We start from the raw sequence: 17,154 nt of genomic DNA on the forward strand, positions 1-17,154 counted from the left end.
ACTCATCGTGCCGGGGGAAGATCGAATTCGCATTAGTTTGGCAACAAGTCTCGCACGGCGGAAACGAACTTTCGTAACCAGCGCGGAACAATTACACCGTTGAGCAAACTCATATCGTGTCACTGGCCAATAGTCTCCCGCCTCTGCAAAATTAATACGACCGTTCGCGAGGATTTTCGGCCGCGGTATATGTGTATATATATGACGTCGCAATTAAATTTCTCGCGATCGATGTCCTGTCCTCGCGTTTAATGGCAGCCTTCTCGTCGTCGAAAATACGTATGTCCCTCCCGAACATTTTCTCTAATTACCGTCGATTTGTTTACGGATCGCTAATTTTCAATTTCAACTTGCATTTTTACCGTCGAATGTTTTCGACGTTATTGCACACACGCGAAGCGATTTATCGAATCTCGATAATACCGAAACGAAATTTCCCGATGAAACATTTTACATTTAGCTGCGTTTTTATGTTTTGCTCTTAGCTCCGTCGAAACTGTAATGAAGAGCATAACCTTCTGTTTTTATTCGAATTCATCGGAAATACCTTTAGTTAATCTATTTTTAATTTGTTTTCATGGATGACAATTCGCAATTTCTGAGCGATCTTAGTTTATCAATAGTTTAGGTATTTATTTTTATCATTATATTTCGTTTTTATTGCATTTGCGAGATGTTATTGCATTTATGAAATATTTGAACTATTACTTTTTGAGAAACATTTTTACTGACTGTTCCTTTATTAAATTATATTAAGTATATATCGTAATTTACCTCGATTTCTTCAATCTTCCGTCAGGTAAGTGCATTTTTATTTAATATTGCGAATACTTTCAGCATTTAAATTTAAATATTTATGAAGTTTACCTGATGAATGATTGCTTATTTACAAACAATAATTTAATTATAATTTTGTTTATTTGTAAAATGGCAGTTCAATCCAGGAGAAAACGCAGGCTTCCCATAAAAGTTTTTCATAAAACCGCGAGGCATATAAAGTGTTAATATAGTATTGGTGATAGAAACTATATCATTTTAAACAATTTACGTAATTGGTATAATTCTAACGTGACAAATAATCATTTATGTTATTGGAATGTTTCTTTATTAAATCACGTGATATTTTATAATATTGCTTTGTTAAATCATGTGATATATATATTCTGTAATATTACTCTATTAAATCATGTGATATTATATAATATTGCTTTATTAAATCACGTAATATATAACAATATTATAATATAAATTACTTTACAAAAAAGTAACTCAGAAATAACTGTAGCTACCACCTGCACAATTAATAAAAAATTATGTTTTTAAATAGATTGAAATTAGCTAAAATTATTTAGAAAAATACGATGACTTACGATTAGTAGAAAGATTTCTTATTCGATGCAAAAAAGTATCAATAGAATTCGTATGGCGTTTAATCTTTTCCTAAATACATATAACAGGAAACTCTGCGTATTCTTATTTCACGAGAACCAATCAAACTTGTTCATCGTTTCATATTAACTAAAGTAATACTCTTCGCTTTATTTTAATATTTTCGATGCGAAAATATCGAAGGATATGTGCAATGAAACGAAATTTGTTTTAGAAACGCAATTACAAAATTCTTTTAATTAAAATATTTTTCCGTTACGCAAACAGATTCGTTTAATTCCGCGAATAAATATTCGAGTATTAATAATATTGTTAACAAAATATTTTATAATTTGTGATCCAATTACATTTCAAGCTAAGAACATGAAAAATTTTTAATTTTATTTGTGACATCTCATTTGTTTTGTGACAGATATTGTAACAATTGTGTTTGATTCACAGCTATATTGAAATAATTGTATTATTGTTCTAAGAGGATAGAAAGCAGTAGGAAAATTGTAACGATGACAAACGGACAATAAGTACTATGGATATTTATGCTCTTTTGTTAGCAGATTATGTCTCTTCGTTAGCAATTGAAATCAATTGGAATCTTATTTTCAATCGAGAATTTTGCTCAATCAGAAATGAAACGAAGCCACGTGAGAAACTGTAATTATTATTGATTTATTCCGTCATAAAGAAAATAGAGAAATTTCATACATAAACAAATTTTCCATTTTATTAACCGTCGAACTGCGGTACCGGGTCATTTTTACCCCGTGTACTAATTTTAATTACTTACTAATTGATTTAATTATAATTAGCAATTACTCAATTTAAAGAAATTAAAATAAATAAATTGCTGTTACAAAAAAGCTCATAAATAAAGCTGAGAATTATTAGAATCATCGTCAATTGTACAGTTGTTAAAATAATCCGTCGTCCTCGTAAGATAAAATCTGATTTGAAAATGTTCAAAAGTTTATGCTTTCTCTCCACGTAGAATAAAAATCTGTGAATAAGATACAGATTTTCATTTAACGAAACAAGGCACCCTTCAAATAACCTTCAGAACGATTAACGAAGAAAAAGTAAAATAGTTGCATTACCTTCTTGTAATCGAGTAACTTTTGTATGTAACATTTTTCCCGAAAATGTGTCGTTTTCGACATACATCCCCCTCCAAATGTATTAGGACACTCGCAGAAAATTAGATAAATATGAAAATCCAATATGAAATTGTTACAATATTTTTCATTCATTCCAAAGTTAATTACATTAAATTGTAACAAGTACATATATGTATTTTACGTTGTAATAAAAATAACATTAATTTTATAAAAGGAAATTAAATTTTTCTATTATTTTTGATACTCTTCGGTTCCATCCATTTTCAAGAGTATGAAATCCACCCTGAAGCCGATTTCACTGAACAAAATACAATAAATGGGTAAACATGGGTAATTGCACAAGTGACAAATTTACTAAAATGAACGGAATATTATAGTTTATACTAAATAAGCAGATGTCCTAATACTTTCGGAGGGTGGTGTACATAGATTTAAAGTTTTCAAACAAACACACTATACAACGAAACAGTAGATGTACTTGAAAATAACATCGAAACACCGAAGTGGATACATAAATTCTCGAAGTGGACGCATAAAATCTGCGGTCCACAGGTCGCGATCAGTAAAAATCACGACCCAAGGATTCTAATTCATACTTAACCTATCAGAATTGTTCTTCGATCAGCAGCGAGCGGCGCTGCGCTGCGGCAGTGGCGGGAACGATAGCAAACAAGATTAGAAAATCGCGAGCAGAATGGGCGGAGGGCGAAGAATCGAGACCGGTTGGTCGGCTAAGTACATTTGCCGGTGGCCGAAACTGAAATCCACTCAAGATCTTGGATTAGACTCGGGCCGAAGTAAAGCCCGGCACCAGACAACTTGTACAACTCGTCCTGAGTCGGCCTGATCCAATTTATTAGCGTGTTCGGGGCGCACAGAAGAAAAGGTCCCGTGTTTCTCCCGCTGACTTTTGCGCTCTCTTACTTTCTCTCTCCCTCTCTCTCGCTCTCTCTTTTCCTCTCTCTCTCTCTTTCGTCCGTGTTGGCCACTACACTTCGTCCTTTCCGCGACGAGAGACGTCGACAGCGAGCTTTGTCTCTTCGCAGGAAAACAATAGGGGGATTAATTTCTGGCCGGTAAGAAAGGAGACAACGGTGCCCTCACACGTGCCTCGTTGACATGGTACGTGCGCCTTTAGAACACTTTGTACTGCTGCCTGCCCTGGCAGGATCGCTCTTGATTTGCTTCCGCTTGGGACGCACGCTTCGTAAAAGCTGCGGGGTGAGTTAAGGACTCCGTCCGAGACACACCGAGGAGAGCTCCAATTTCCGAAACGTGTCCGATTTTTCTTTGTAGTTTTTAACAATTTCTTTTTGGTAACTTGATTTAAGTCATCCGTGCGCAACCGCGTATCCGGGTAAAAATTTTTATTTTACCTTTAATCATTTTCAGAAACTTGACAGAATAATTTTTAATTTTTAATTTTTAATAAATATTTATAATTTGTAATGTTTAATAAATATTTATAATTTGTAATGTTTAATAAATATTTATAATTTATAATGTTTAATAAATATTTATAATTTATAATTTTTAATTTAGTAAGGATTTAGGAATGAATAATAATAATAGCGAACGTATGTTATTATACATGCAACAATCCTGTATTTGCTAAATAAATCACGTGGTTTAAAGCATTAATAAATAAAATTTAGTTGCCGGAGCTAATAATATAAGCAATTAAAGCAATAAATAAATAAATATATAAAACTGAATTACTATTAAAGCAGTATTAGTGCACTCTAAAGTTGATTAACGTTCGCGAAATAAAATTTATGTAAAATATTTTAAGTAACTAAATGTCAAATATAGTGGGAATTATGTTTGTAGACGAAAGGTTGACTAAATAGATCTTCTTCATTATTTCGTTTGCATCGAAATTATTAAAAAGAATTAAGCAATTGTTGTTGACATATCTTGCTTTGATTTGATAAAGCATTTGGTCCGCGTTTGGATTGCCAGAGAGCATGCAATTGACTCCTCATACTATAACAACGTGTCAAAGAGTCGTTCTGTTATGAATATTTATACATTAAAACGAAGGATAGCATGGAATAAATATAGTTTCCTTATTGTCTAGAAGTTAATTAATTAACAATGAATCACAGATAAACGTAGCTCTCAAAGAAATCACAGATAAACGTAGCTCTCAAAGAAATCAAAGGTTTAAACATTGATTTCAAAAAGTTCATGACGAAAATCGAATTTCGAGAACGAAATGGATGGCGGATATTATTTTGCAATTTATAATGACGAACTAGAAACTATTAGGAAATAAATTCTTATACAAGAAAGACAATTTACACTTATTGTATGCCAACTTATACTTCACCGTTTAAGTATTAATAATCGACAAGTAGAATTTTAAGAAATACATAACAGTCAGAAATTTGGTAGATTATAATCAAAATTTTCGTAACGAGTTTTACATAATATTATAATGCTAGAGATATTATAATGCTAGAAGAGAACAAAGAGATCGTTAAGTGGCTTCTGGTACTTGTAACACACGCGCAATATTTTCATTTTGCATAAAGTCCTTAAAGGTCTTTGATAAGGGGTCGCAGTAATAAGGGACTAATCGAATTATAACCCGGGAATAAAATAGAGAGCTTATGTTTACGTCTATTTATCACGAGCCTAAAGAGCACTCATACATTATTCTTAACTTGATAAGATTATTAAAACAAGAAAGAAATTTAAACTTCTTATAAATGTTGCAGAAGATTTTTCTTTTGCATAAAGATTCGTAATGTATATATAAATATCAGAGATCAAAAATAAAGTTATTTGTACAATTTTTCTGTAAAATATCGATAACAATAACGTTATCTATTATTCCAGTAGAAGCTATTAATTACGAGATCTAGAAGAAATTATTTGAAAATAAAACGACAAACATGTTCAACCACAGGATTGAAAGATTTCAATTTTTGGTTTCAATTAACAATTACGATTATGTAACGAAAATTTTGTTCGTTACCAATAATCATTATTGTCGACGAAAATACTATTTTATATAATATAATAAAATATAATATTTTTAGTTATCGATAGATTTCATGCATTTGTAGCAAAAATAAATAAACAAAAAATAAACTAAACAGTGAAATGTATAACAGTGGACACATTAGTAGAATCTTAACATACTGTTATATAATTTTCAATTTATATAAATTATTAAAATGGGAAATACATTTTTATGTAAGCCCTGTTTGCTTCAATTCAAGAACATTTTTATTTTGCCTGAAAAACCACAGACTAGTTATCAGTGACGGAATCTTTATTTCGACATCCAATATTAGTTATAAACCAAGAACATTTATTTTAATTGTCCATAAAAGTTATCAATACGAGAAATTATATTTTCTAATACGGTATCGAATTGTTTCTCATTCGACCAAAACGATTTCTAGAAATCAAGATCAACACGACAATATTACGTTAATGTTGCGGAATTGATATTACGATCACATGACAGATTTGATTTGCTTCGGTATGTGATTTTACCCCCAGAAGCATTGACATGCTTTCATAAAACAGCCTTTATAATATGTAATCATAATGCAATTTTTCTCATTCGTTGCTTCTTTGTCAATTACATTCAGCAAACGTTCTAATAATTCCTGCGTTGGACAGTGTTACGAGTACAATAAATTTTCCCTAATTGTAGCTTTTAATAAATTTTCCCCAGCTTGTAAACGAAAATGGACAATTTAGGAAGAGGAGATGCGATTATACGAGCCTCGCGATTCGCTATTATAGTCGCCAATCGTATCAAATCTTCCAAAATTTTCCATTTTTGTTTGCAAGCTGGGGGACAATTGAAGAGAATTTACTGTATATGGACGTTCGAGACAAAATTCATATCTTCTAAACTGATTCATTTTCGACTTAAGACCCCTAAATATTTTTTTACTGGTGATACAAAGATGCATCGATTTATGAAAAAGAATACACAATCTTACTAATAAAAAATTAAGACGATCTTAATATTTTGTATTAAATAAAAAGTTGTTCACTGATTTTTTTGATTGCAATTTATTGTCATATGATTACTCAACAACTTTTGATTGAAAAACTTTTTCATCAGTTTATCGGAAATGCGTGTAAAATCGAAACGATCGTTTAGAATAGATGAATTTTTGGAGCAAAGGAAAAGAATCAACATTTGTTTGAAATTTTTGTTTAGATATATTCTTTAAATCAATTATCTGCTATACGATGCCTACATCTGGATTAAAACACGAGTCAGTGTTTATATCTGATGATTCAAGACACGATTCTTCTATTATTAAATATTGTTTTATGTCTTTTAAATCATGTTTCTTAACTTTCCTGTATGACTCTATAATAAATCGATTTAACAAATTCCTATTTCTACTTATTCTTGAATTACGAAACTACGAGTGGAGACTTAAAGACTACGCAGAAGCCCTTGACATTGCGCATCTTAAAAATGATTTCGTCTATTTTCACCATTTCGAGCGATTTGAAATGTACAAAAAATCACAGAGTTACATCTTGGTACGTTTTTTAAAAGTCAAGCCAAAGTTGATAAACATTTAATACACAAAATTGTAACAAATTGTTAATATTATAAAAGAATTGTTCTACAGCTTGGAAGATCTTACAATACTAAACATAATTCATAAAAATCAGACTAATCGAACAAACATTCGAATGGCATGTGTTTGAAAAATGCACTGTAAATTGGAATAAACAAGCATCATTTTCGACAACGAACCGAAAAATTCGTTAAAATTGCGAACGATATTAAAATCTACGTTCCTTTATTAGTATTTTCAGATACAATAAGCTATGAATTTTATACTTCAGTCCTTTGGCATTTGTCCATTGCTGGTGATACTGCGCGTCGCAGAAAACTAGCTTAGGACAGTTTCGCGCGAAAAACGGTGTTCCAGGTTTACCTCTATGGTAACGTGACTCGAGGACAGATCTTGTAGAAGGCTGCGTGGAAAAACTAGGCACAGAACGAAATCTAATGACACCCCAACCGTTACTAATGACACTAACAAGGTAGTTAGATGTTAGAGCGAACGTCGGTGGGTTCGGAGCTGGACCGTGGGCCGAGTGAACCCACTTACCGACTTATCACGTAGTTACCTAATCTGTTTATCCCAACGGGGGGTGAAAGGAGGACGATGCTGCGACCGGGGGAAGCTGCAAGGGTACATGGACGTCCCCGAGGACGGCCCTCCTCCTCCTCCCCCCGCTTCTTTTGCGCGAGATCATCTAGCGGGCGTCACTTTGACGCACATGTGCGCGCCCACATGTGTGTCCCGCATTCTGCAGACACGTAAACGGATGATTCTCATAATATCATTAATTAACCCTTTCGCTACCGGTGCCGACCATATTTGTTCTCTTCGGAAGGGTGTTCCTACGTTCGCGCACGCTAAATATATAATGCGATACTCGAGCATTTTTGCGACGATACCACAGCCACTCCAAAAGAAAGGTCGAAGAACTTTTTCGAAGACCATTGTATTTCTATGTATTTTTTGAGGCACTGAATCCGAATTTTGGACATAACCTCAGGAAACGTTATTTTCGGGCAGGGGGGAGGTTGCCTAATTCGCACTGGTTTACTAAATCGTACTTGCTATATTTCACTTAAACTACTGTGTGTTAGTTAATGTTTCAAACAAAAGTAGTGCGGTTTTTTTACACGGAATATGATTCCGAAATAAAGGATATAGGTTTATCGTGAAAAAAGCAAGATGACCTTGAAGTAACCTTGAAAACGAACTAAAAAATAATAGTAAAAGTAATGCCATTTGACTCTCCGCTTGAAATACTAAAGGACATGCGTCAGTTTTTTTTTTTTTAACATGTGTCTACAAGCTTTTTTTACAATCTCGACGACGCGCTTTATGTGAAAATAGATCAAATTCAGAATAATATAAACTTTTTTATTATCTTTGTTTCATCAAATTCGTCTGATGAAAACTCCATTTTGTCTAGTGAAGAAGAATTTAGTTCTACGAATGATATAATTCATAATACATTTATTTTTAATTTAATTAAATTTAATACAATTTTATATCAGTTTACCTTACTTTATTATTTCTCGAATCAATATTAATATATATTTTTGTTAAACAAATGTTATTTTAAGCAATTGATAATAAAGATGGCACATATGAAGCAAGAAGTATCAATACTCATTTGTTACGATAAAAATAGAGGAACGCAATAAATATAAAAAGAGAGTTTTATTCGATTTCTAGTGGTTTTTTGGAATTGTATTTTTTGGTTTAGCATTATAATAAGAAGATCCAAAGATCTCATATTTGAAAATAATATCATGTCAAATATTGAGGCACTTTGAGGATAGCTCTTGAAATCTCAACGATATGTAATTAGTAAATCTTAAACTTCATTTAATGCACTATACAATATTATTTATAAAAATAACTATACGTTTACCATTTAGAAGATATTTGTAACTGAATCGAATTCATATTAGGCATATCTACTCTAAAGAAAGTATGATTGTGAAATGTGAATTTTTTGGCAAAAATTATAGTGATTCGATCTAGATGTTTTATCAAATGTACGTTGATCTTTGATTGTGTTAGTGGCGTGACTCAAAAATCATGATTTTGATCCTGATTTTACATTTATGTTTTCAGGACACAAAGCTTTGCAGAAGACTGCAGACATTCGACGAATGAAGTTGATATTTTTATAGGTCAAAGTAAGATACTACTTTACATTATATCAAATTTTAGGTTATGTTCTTACCGTAAACCGTGGAACAATTTTAGGTCGTCATCGTTTAGGCAATTTGAAATTGATTTATCGACACTGATACTGAAAATATTTAAGTATGAAGATTTATAAAATGTTGTCTGTTGATAGACAGGTTAAATTTAAGCGGGGATTCTCGTATAACGGGTAAAAATGGTAAAAAGGGTAAAAACATTTTGTTTGCATAAATCAACAGTACAATGTGTCAAAAATATTCCTTGTAAACTTTGCAGTCGTAATATTTTACTCTATGGCAATGGAACAGCGGACTAAATTTTTACATCGAATTTTAAACTGTAAGTACTGAAAACTTTAAACGCGTTTTTCTCGATACCGTGTTTTTCAAATTGGAGAGCGGGATAACTAAAAAACTAATTCACTTATTGACTCGAAATAACACTTACTTATATCGTTACAACTTTGTCCAGGGATTGAACTTAAAATTAGATCATTTTTTTCATTTATAATATTTTTAAACAACGCTGTTAAACTGAAATTGTATATAAAAAAGAAAAACAAAATTTGCTTACAAACGCTGAAATTCGTTTAGTTTGTCAAATTTTTCTATTTGAAATAGGTTCAAACCCAGCTTAAATTATCTAAATTTATTTATTATATTAATATCTGTCATAGATGCTACACTGCCCGTCAAAACTGGATCACCACTCAATAAGGAGTAACAAAAATTCAGTTAAAAAAATGTTTTCGTGCAGTTTAAAGGTTACTCTTTACGCTCCCCGCCCCCCCCCAAATTTTAGAACAATTTAAATCCTAGATCTGTACAAAAAAATTAAAAGAAAAACATTTAATTATTGAACTGCGGATCGCCACTCCAATTCTCGTTTTCATTACTTAATTTCTAAATATCTAACTAAGGGAAAAATGTCTTACATTGACTAGAAAGTTTTTTACTCTAAATATAGAATAATAATACAATTAATTTGCATCGGTATGCGCGTGTTCTTTCGTATCACAAACTTGCATGTATACCATAAATGCACCAAGATCCATAGCCTATCAATTATAAAGGGAATGGGAAGTGCACATTAAAAATATGATTTCAATTCTGCGTCAGAGAAATCAATATTTTATTTAAACTCTAGTTTGAGCCTAGATGGAAGGGGCCATTTACACGTCCCTGAGGATAGCGCTCTCTCTTTTCTCCCCCACTCGTTCCCCATTCGATTATCTACCTACCACATGTATCTTATTGAGGTTCATAATATGCAATAAAGTGAACATACACATCGTGATTCGTTGAACTATGTTTAAAATGGATACAAAAATTGGAAGTCTCGTTGTTTGCATAATTTCCTAAAACCATATGAACAGGGCAATTTTTGTACGACAAGTAAACATCCAAAACCCAGACAATGATTGAAAAAACGTATATCCATTTCTTTTCTTTATTTTTAGATGCGTCAGTAGACTCTTCAATTTTTAAAGGTGTTTTTTCATACTTCCATGAAAATTTATTTATTATCTGGAAAATTTTAGAAATTGAAGATTAATATTATTCTTGGAAATTAGTGAATATAAATGTAAATAACCAAAATTATATAATAAACGAATTTTTGTATAATTTTATAATTAGCCTAAAGATGGAGTGTTGTTAAAAATATTAAATTCCAAATACGTATTTCTTTAATATTTTTTGTACGGTAAATATTTATACATAGAATTTCAAGTTGCATTATTCAACTTTGTCTTCTGTTGCAGTGATTTTTCTAAATTTTGATACCATGATCATGATGCTGAAAAATCTTACTTCGTCACCCATAGTTTAAAAGAAATTCAATCGTGAGCGCCAAAGATCTTTTGTGTTTTAATCAAACCATTCTGTAAAACTATAAATTTTTAATTTGCTTCTTCATTATTAATGCAAATATTGCCTGCGCCAAATATACGATTAAACCACAGATCGTCTGCGACAAAAGATAAGTCGACGAGACTTCATACATATTGTTTTATAACAACGACAAGATTCGGATTATTCAAATTTTCTTCAGTTCGAGTTTTATTTGTTTAGTTCATTTTTCTAAAAGTATGCATTCGCATAAACTTACGCAGTGCAATGATCACCAAAAAAATTCGGTGACTGCGAAAAAAGGTGTGAAAAATAATTCCGACTGGGGTTTCCAGCGTTAAAATATTGCCTCGATACATTTAACGGGAATAAGGCGTTGGGTCGACTTTGATGTCACTGTTTGAAACAATAAAGAATTCACGCGGAACGGTGGCTAACATCGGGCGACAGAAAACGAGATTCGACTTGGAAAGCGATCGGTGAATAGTCAGGCACACCGCCGTCAAAGTTCTGAAGAGCGACTCGGCACCGCCGCCGTCGGGACGCGGTTTAACCGGAAGTTGGTTCGAAGTGCAAATTAAGTTTAGCGGCCGTCCAGTTTGTAGCGTCCACTTTGCGTAACTCGGTCTAGTCGGTAATGTAACTTCATCGATGTGTTCCGCCAGAGCAAGTGCCGGCACAATCAATCTCCCTTTTCTCTCTTCCTCCCCCATTTTCTCCCCGGCCACCACCCCGCACACCTTTGTACCCACTTTTATTGCATTCGATCGTGATCTCTTTTCGTTTTCGTTTTCGTTCTCGTGTTTCCAACTTTTGATCGTTGTTCGCGGGAACAAAAAGGGAACGTTTAAATCGATTTCACGGCGGAGCGGAGAAAAAAGAAACGGCCGTTGCAATTTCGTTTCGCCAGTAAAATAATTGCCAATACCCAAGGAACCGATGGAATAAATTCTACCATTGATTATTATCGACGGTATTCTTGTATTATCTACCGTGATACATTACGAATATGCTGACCGAGTGTTTTTAAACGACTGGAATATTTTTTATGTTATTTGGAGAAATATAATTTCTACGTGTCGGAAGACTTAACAAATATTTATACACAAGTGAAAAGAGTTTATTTTTATGTTATTTGAAGAAATATAATTTGTACGTGTCGGAAGACTTAAGAAATATATTATACACAAGTGAAAAGAGTTTATTTTTATGTCATTTGGAGGAATATAATTTGTACGTGTCGGAAGACTTAACAAATATATTATACACAAGTGAAAAGAGTTTATTTTTATAGTATGTTATTTGGAGAAATATAATTTGTATGTGTCGGAAGACTTAAGAAATATATTATACACAAGTGAAAAGAGTTTATTTTTATGTCATTTGGGGAAATATAATTCGTACGTGTCGGAAGACTTAACAAATATATTATACACAAGCGAAAAGAGTTTATTTTTATAGTATGTTATTTGGAGAAATATAATTTGTATGTGTCGGAAGACTTAAGAAATATATTATACACAAGTGAAAAGAGTTTATTTTTATGTCATTTGGAGAAATATAATTCGTACGTGTCGGAAGACTTAACAAATATATTATACACAAGTGAAAAGAGTGTACTTGCAACATTAATTTCTTGCTAAATGAATAAAACGGAATGTGGTCATTTTAATCGATGCAATAAATTTTACCATTGATTAGTTTAAAAAATACAATATACGTGTACATAAAGACAACAAATATTGTTAATGTTTATTTATCATAGAGTCGTTCGGAAAGTTGTTTCATTCTTTCGCGAGAAAATGGAAGACGATTTTTTCATGTTTAAAATAAAAAGAAAAACGTTTTGACATTTTTTTCTGCTTGCTTTGAAATCTTATGCTCGTAGATGTCCTGTGTTTTATTGGCAAAATACTGAATCCTGTGCATTTTTAACACCCTTAGAAAACGAAACTTTTTTTTAGAAACGAAGCAACTTTCCGATACGCATGAAGACTGATTTTGTAACTCAAAAATACGTTTACATAGTGATTTCATATAAGTTCCCAAAAATAATGGAATTGTTTATATATGAACTGAAAAAATGTTCATATGCGGCTATCTTTCGTTATGAATTGAATTGAAAATTTGTTGGTAATTGTTAATGGTTTGCCTTCATAGAAAGATACAATTTTTATAAATAATTTTCAACGTTTTGTTCAACTAAATATATTCATAAGTTGTCATAAGTTAATTTTTAGAGTGAAATACTAATGCTTACACTTTCATTCTCTTCCTCGAAGCATTGTTCATTTTTTAAATTAGAAAGTACATCGACAGTTTTTCACAAAAATTTTAATTAAAGCATCAAAACGAGTACACTTATTATAAGACAAAAAGATTGTATGTTTAAAATGATTAATGTAAATGACAAACGTTTGTTGCACAAAGAAATTATTACGGTAACATTTGAAAATAAATCAGAATAAATAGTATAGCAAAGCAAGTTAGACGAGAAGCTAACGGTAAAAATCATTTCTTACAACAAACGTATAATATTGCTAATTAAATACGGATTAATAGCTGTTAGTTTAAAAACTTGTCCATGCGATTACGTATCCGATAAGGCTTAATTGTTCAATGGTAAGCTGTTTTATGACTCGAGACTCAACATTCGCAAGTGCCTGGAGATAAACAACAAATGTGTTTAAACAGTTCGTTCGATTTGTTCACACACAGTTCTTTCACTCAGAAAAAAATAAGATTGGAAGCTTACCTTTTGCATATAACAGGTGTTTGAAATGCCTTCCCCCTTTTTGAACACCGATATCCAGAGAAGTCTCCGCGCAAAACACTAGCACACAGACAAAAGCACAGGAAAACTAACGGAAGTACAAGTACTCGGGTGTTCAAAACAGAAGTAATCGTACAAACAAATACAGTATAAAATTTTCAAATTTCAATTCGAATAGAAAATCCCAATGTGCAAAATGGGCTCGGAACAATTGTCGGTAGAAGTTAAATGCAAAAATGTTCGTAAGAAAGCAATTATTGTCTTTAAACATTTAAAAGACTACTTTTAGTTGAATTTAACCGAGGACGATTGTAATGTTATAGTTTCGATCCAGATTAAGAGAAATTGTTCGAACGTATACATCATGCATAGAACAGTTTCGACTGCTAAATTAAGCCTTATCAGATATTTCTGTAAGATAATTGTCCTCATTAATCCAATATATCATATGTATAGTCCTCACGCGACAAGAAGGCTTCTTTGTGTTCATGTATTCCCCCTCTTGCTAGCTGCATCACTGTCACAACTATCGGTCGCTATTCGCCAACGACGTTCTTCGTCACAGTTTTCAGCCAATAGCGACCGAGAGCTGCGGCAGTGGGGCAGCCAGTAAGAGGTGGAATACGTAAACACAGAGGTGCCTTCTTGTCGCGTGAGGACTATGCATTTGTCAATTTTAAATTTAAATATCTCGAAAACAACACATTTTTCGAAAAAATGTTAAATACTGTTAAAAATTTTTAATATTTCAAGGCAGGGAAGTACAACTGTTTTATTTATTTATTTTTTTGTTGGTCGCTTGGAAGATTACTTGAAAGGTAACTCTGCTCATTCTGCAGAACAAGCATTATATCTCCAACAAAAAAAAAGATAATTCTAAACAATAAACCATTACCGTTCCCAAGATATAATGATAAAAACAAATCTCAAAGTAAAGAAGCTTCATAAATAAACAAATTTTCCACTTCAAGATAAAATCTTAAAACATGTTTCAACAAAGTTTGTCAACAACTGTAACACCAAACTGCATGTAATTTAGTACCTTATTTTACAACCGAAGTTACAATTTCGATGAATTTGAAATTATTCAGTACTTCCAGAGATGCAAAATAAAGATTGTCTGCCTTAATAACACATTCAAAATTACAGAAATTACAGAATCTACATAGAAATTTATTTCGTTTTCCAAATTCTTTAAATAGTTTTACCGTTTTATACTTGATCATCTAATTTTTGTCAAATACTCTATATAACGGGTGAACATTTTAACACGAATAGTAAAGACTTAGCCCAAACCTAACCCAGAGGTCGACAGAGATCCATATGGAGTATCCGTGCAAGTAACGAATTAATACACGAGTTCAAATTATAGTTTCTAAATAGAAAGTTCGATTGAAAAATGATTTTAAATATGCTGTTACAGACATGTTCCCCTGTCATTTTTCACTTGACTGTACCGAAGCAATTCTGAAAATAGCATGAAGTGGAAGTTCGACAGTTTGTCATGATATAGGTCGTTTTAAAAGTCTACTCTGCATCGCATCGGCCAGAATTGGGGTTTGGGGAAGTATAGCGAGGGTGAGAATAGATGAAAAAATGTAAGATTATAGGCAGAATGAAATTTTTCTTGGTGAAGTAAATCGGGACGAAACGGCACTCCAGGGAGATTCGTAATCGTGTCGCCGGAAGCTACTGGGGGAATCCTGATAGCCAAACGTGTTTGCGGACTCTATTATTATGTTCCTTGATGCGTAACAGGCCTATTCATTTTATATTATGTATCAGCGCTAAGCTTCCGTATTTATGTAAGAATTATTTCTTTGTCATAAATTGTGCAAATTGAGGGAGAATCTAAGAATTCCACGAAGCAATAATTCTATGTTTTTATATACTTATTTTTATATTTATAATTTTTTATAATATATATTATAACAAAATAATGTATATTAAATATCGTAATATACGTTATTAAAAAATAATATATATTAAATATAATAATATATATTATGCAAAAATAATATATATTATAATATGTATGTTTTTTCTATACAATTTTTTGGATTCAATTATTAGGATAGTTAGTGCTCAAAGTTATTAACGCTATTATAATGTAAATTTTCGTGTGTGTTAGTTTTATTTTTATGAACTTTTTATAATCCTTTAGTTTAGATTTTTCTGACATCCTATTATATTTTAAATATTATTGGGACAGCACTTTTTGGTGTAATCTCTTTTATACAATATTCGTTTTACTAATGGTGCCACCAATGAAATTTGTTGTTTTAGCATGGTTGACGAAAAATCAATTTTGATAATTTTTGTTATATATATAACTTGATATTATTCGTTATTATTTGTTATATATATATATATATGTAAAAATTAATTTTGATAATTTTAAAAATATAAATATTTATATTATAATATAATTATTTTTTAAATATAAATATTTATATTTATATATATATATATATATATATATATATATATATATATATATATATATATATATATATATTCGATTAAAAGGTATTATTACAAAATTTTTTATTAAAAGTAAGAATTATAAAATGGCGTACTTTGTCTTCATTTTTCTAACTAATACCAGGAGGTGAGATGATATATTTTCTAATCGTTAGTTTTTCAAAAGTAATTGGTCACCTGGGAAACCTCTCTTGTCAGTTAAATATTTCTATGGTTGCAAAGAAGAATACCGCATGTCACATATTTTGACATAAGCTTATCGAATTTGGTTTTATAATATTCTCCTGATAAATATTTAAATCATATATTCTACAGATCAATTATTGTATAAACTTAAATTTTATGAAATTGTAACATGCTGCGATTTTGCTTATAGCCACAGATTTATTCGCAACAATTCGAATAATACCCAACTCTGGTTTTTGTTGTCCCACCCTGTATATAGTAAATAATAACAGTAAAAATCAAAATATACTGCTCAAGGAAATTATATCATAGACAAATTTTGAATAAAAATTGGCCAACTTCGACCGATGATAACACTGCGAAAAATTATCGTACGACGATGACTATTCTTTTAAATGATAGCGTGGCACCTCTACTTTAATATGCCGTTCCTCAATTTTAAATGAAACGCACCCTCACCACTGTAACCCTTTAAATGTGAAGCCATGTTTGTCACATTGAAAGTTGTCAAAATCGAAGAACAGTATCTTAAAGTGGAGGTTTCAGGATTTAACACTAAATTACAGAACACTAAATACAGCTCTTTTTTTTAGTTTATAAACGTAACAATAATTCATTTATTCTGA

General features: G+C 31.6%; 1 protein-coding gene across 2 annotated transcripts in view; it reads right to left on the reverse strand.

The window, feature by feature from the left end:
- The window catches only part of Drgx (Dorsal root ganglia homeobox), a 142,372-nt gene that overhangs the window by 43,256 nt on the left and 81,962 nt on the right, over window positions 1–17,154 (reverse strand). Inside the window, exon 3 of one of the 2 annotated variants that reach the window (XM_033472540.2) lies at window positions 13,841–13,918. The exons of the other annotated variant lie outside the window; for it this stretch is intronic. Within the exon in view, the coding sequence (XP_033328431.2) occupies window positions 13,841–13,918 (78 nt within the window). The remainder of the gene's footprint in view (window positions 1–13,840; window positions 13,919–17,154) is intronic. 2 annotated transcript variants of the gene reach the window in all.

The sequence above is a fragment of the Megalopta genalis genome, chromosome 4 (assembly GCF_051020955.1).
Source record: "Megalopta genalis isolate 19385.01 chromosome 4, iyMegGena1_principal, whole genome shotgun sequence".
In the NCBI taxonomy this organism is placed as follows: domain Eukaryota; kingdom Metazoa; phylum Arthropoda; class Insecta; order Hymenoptera; family Halictidae; genus Megalopta; species Megalopta genalis.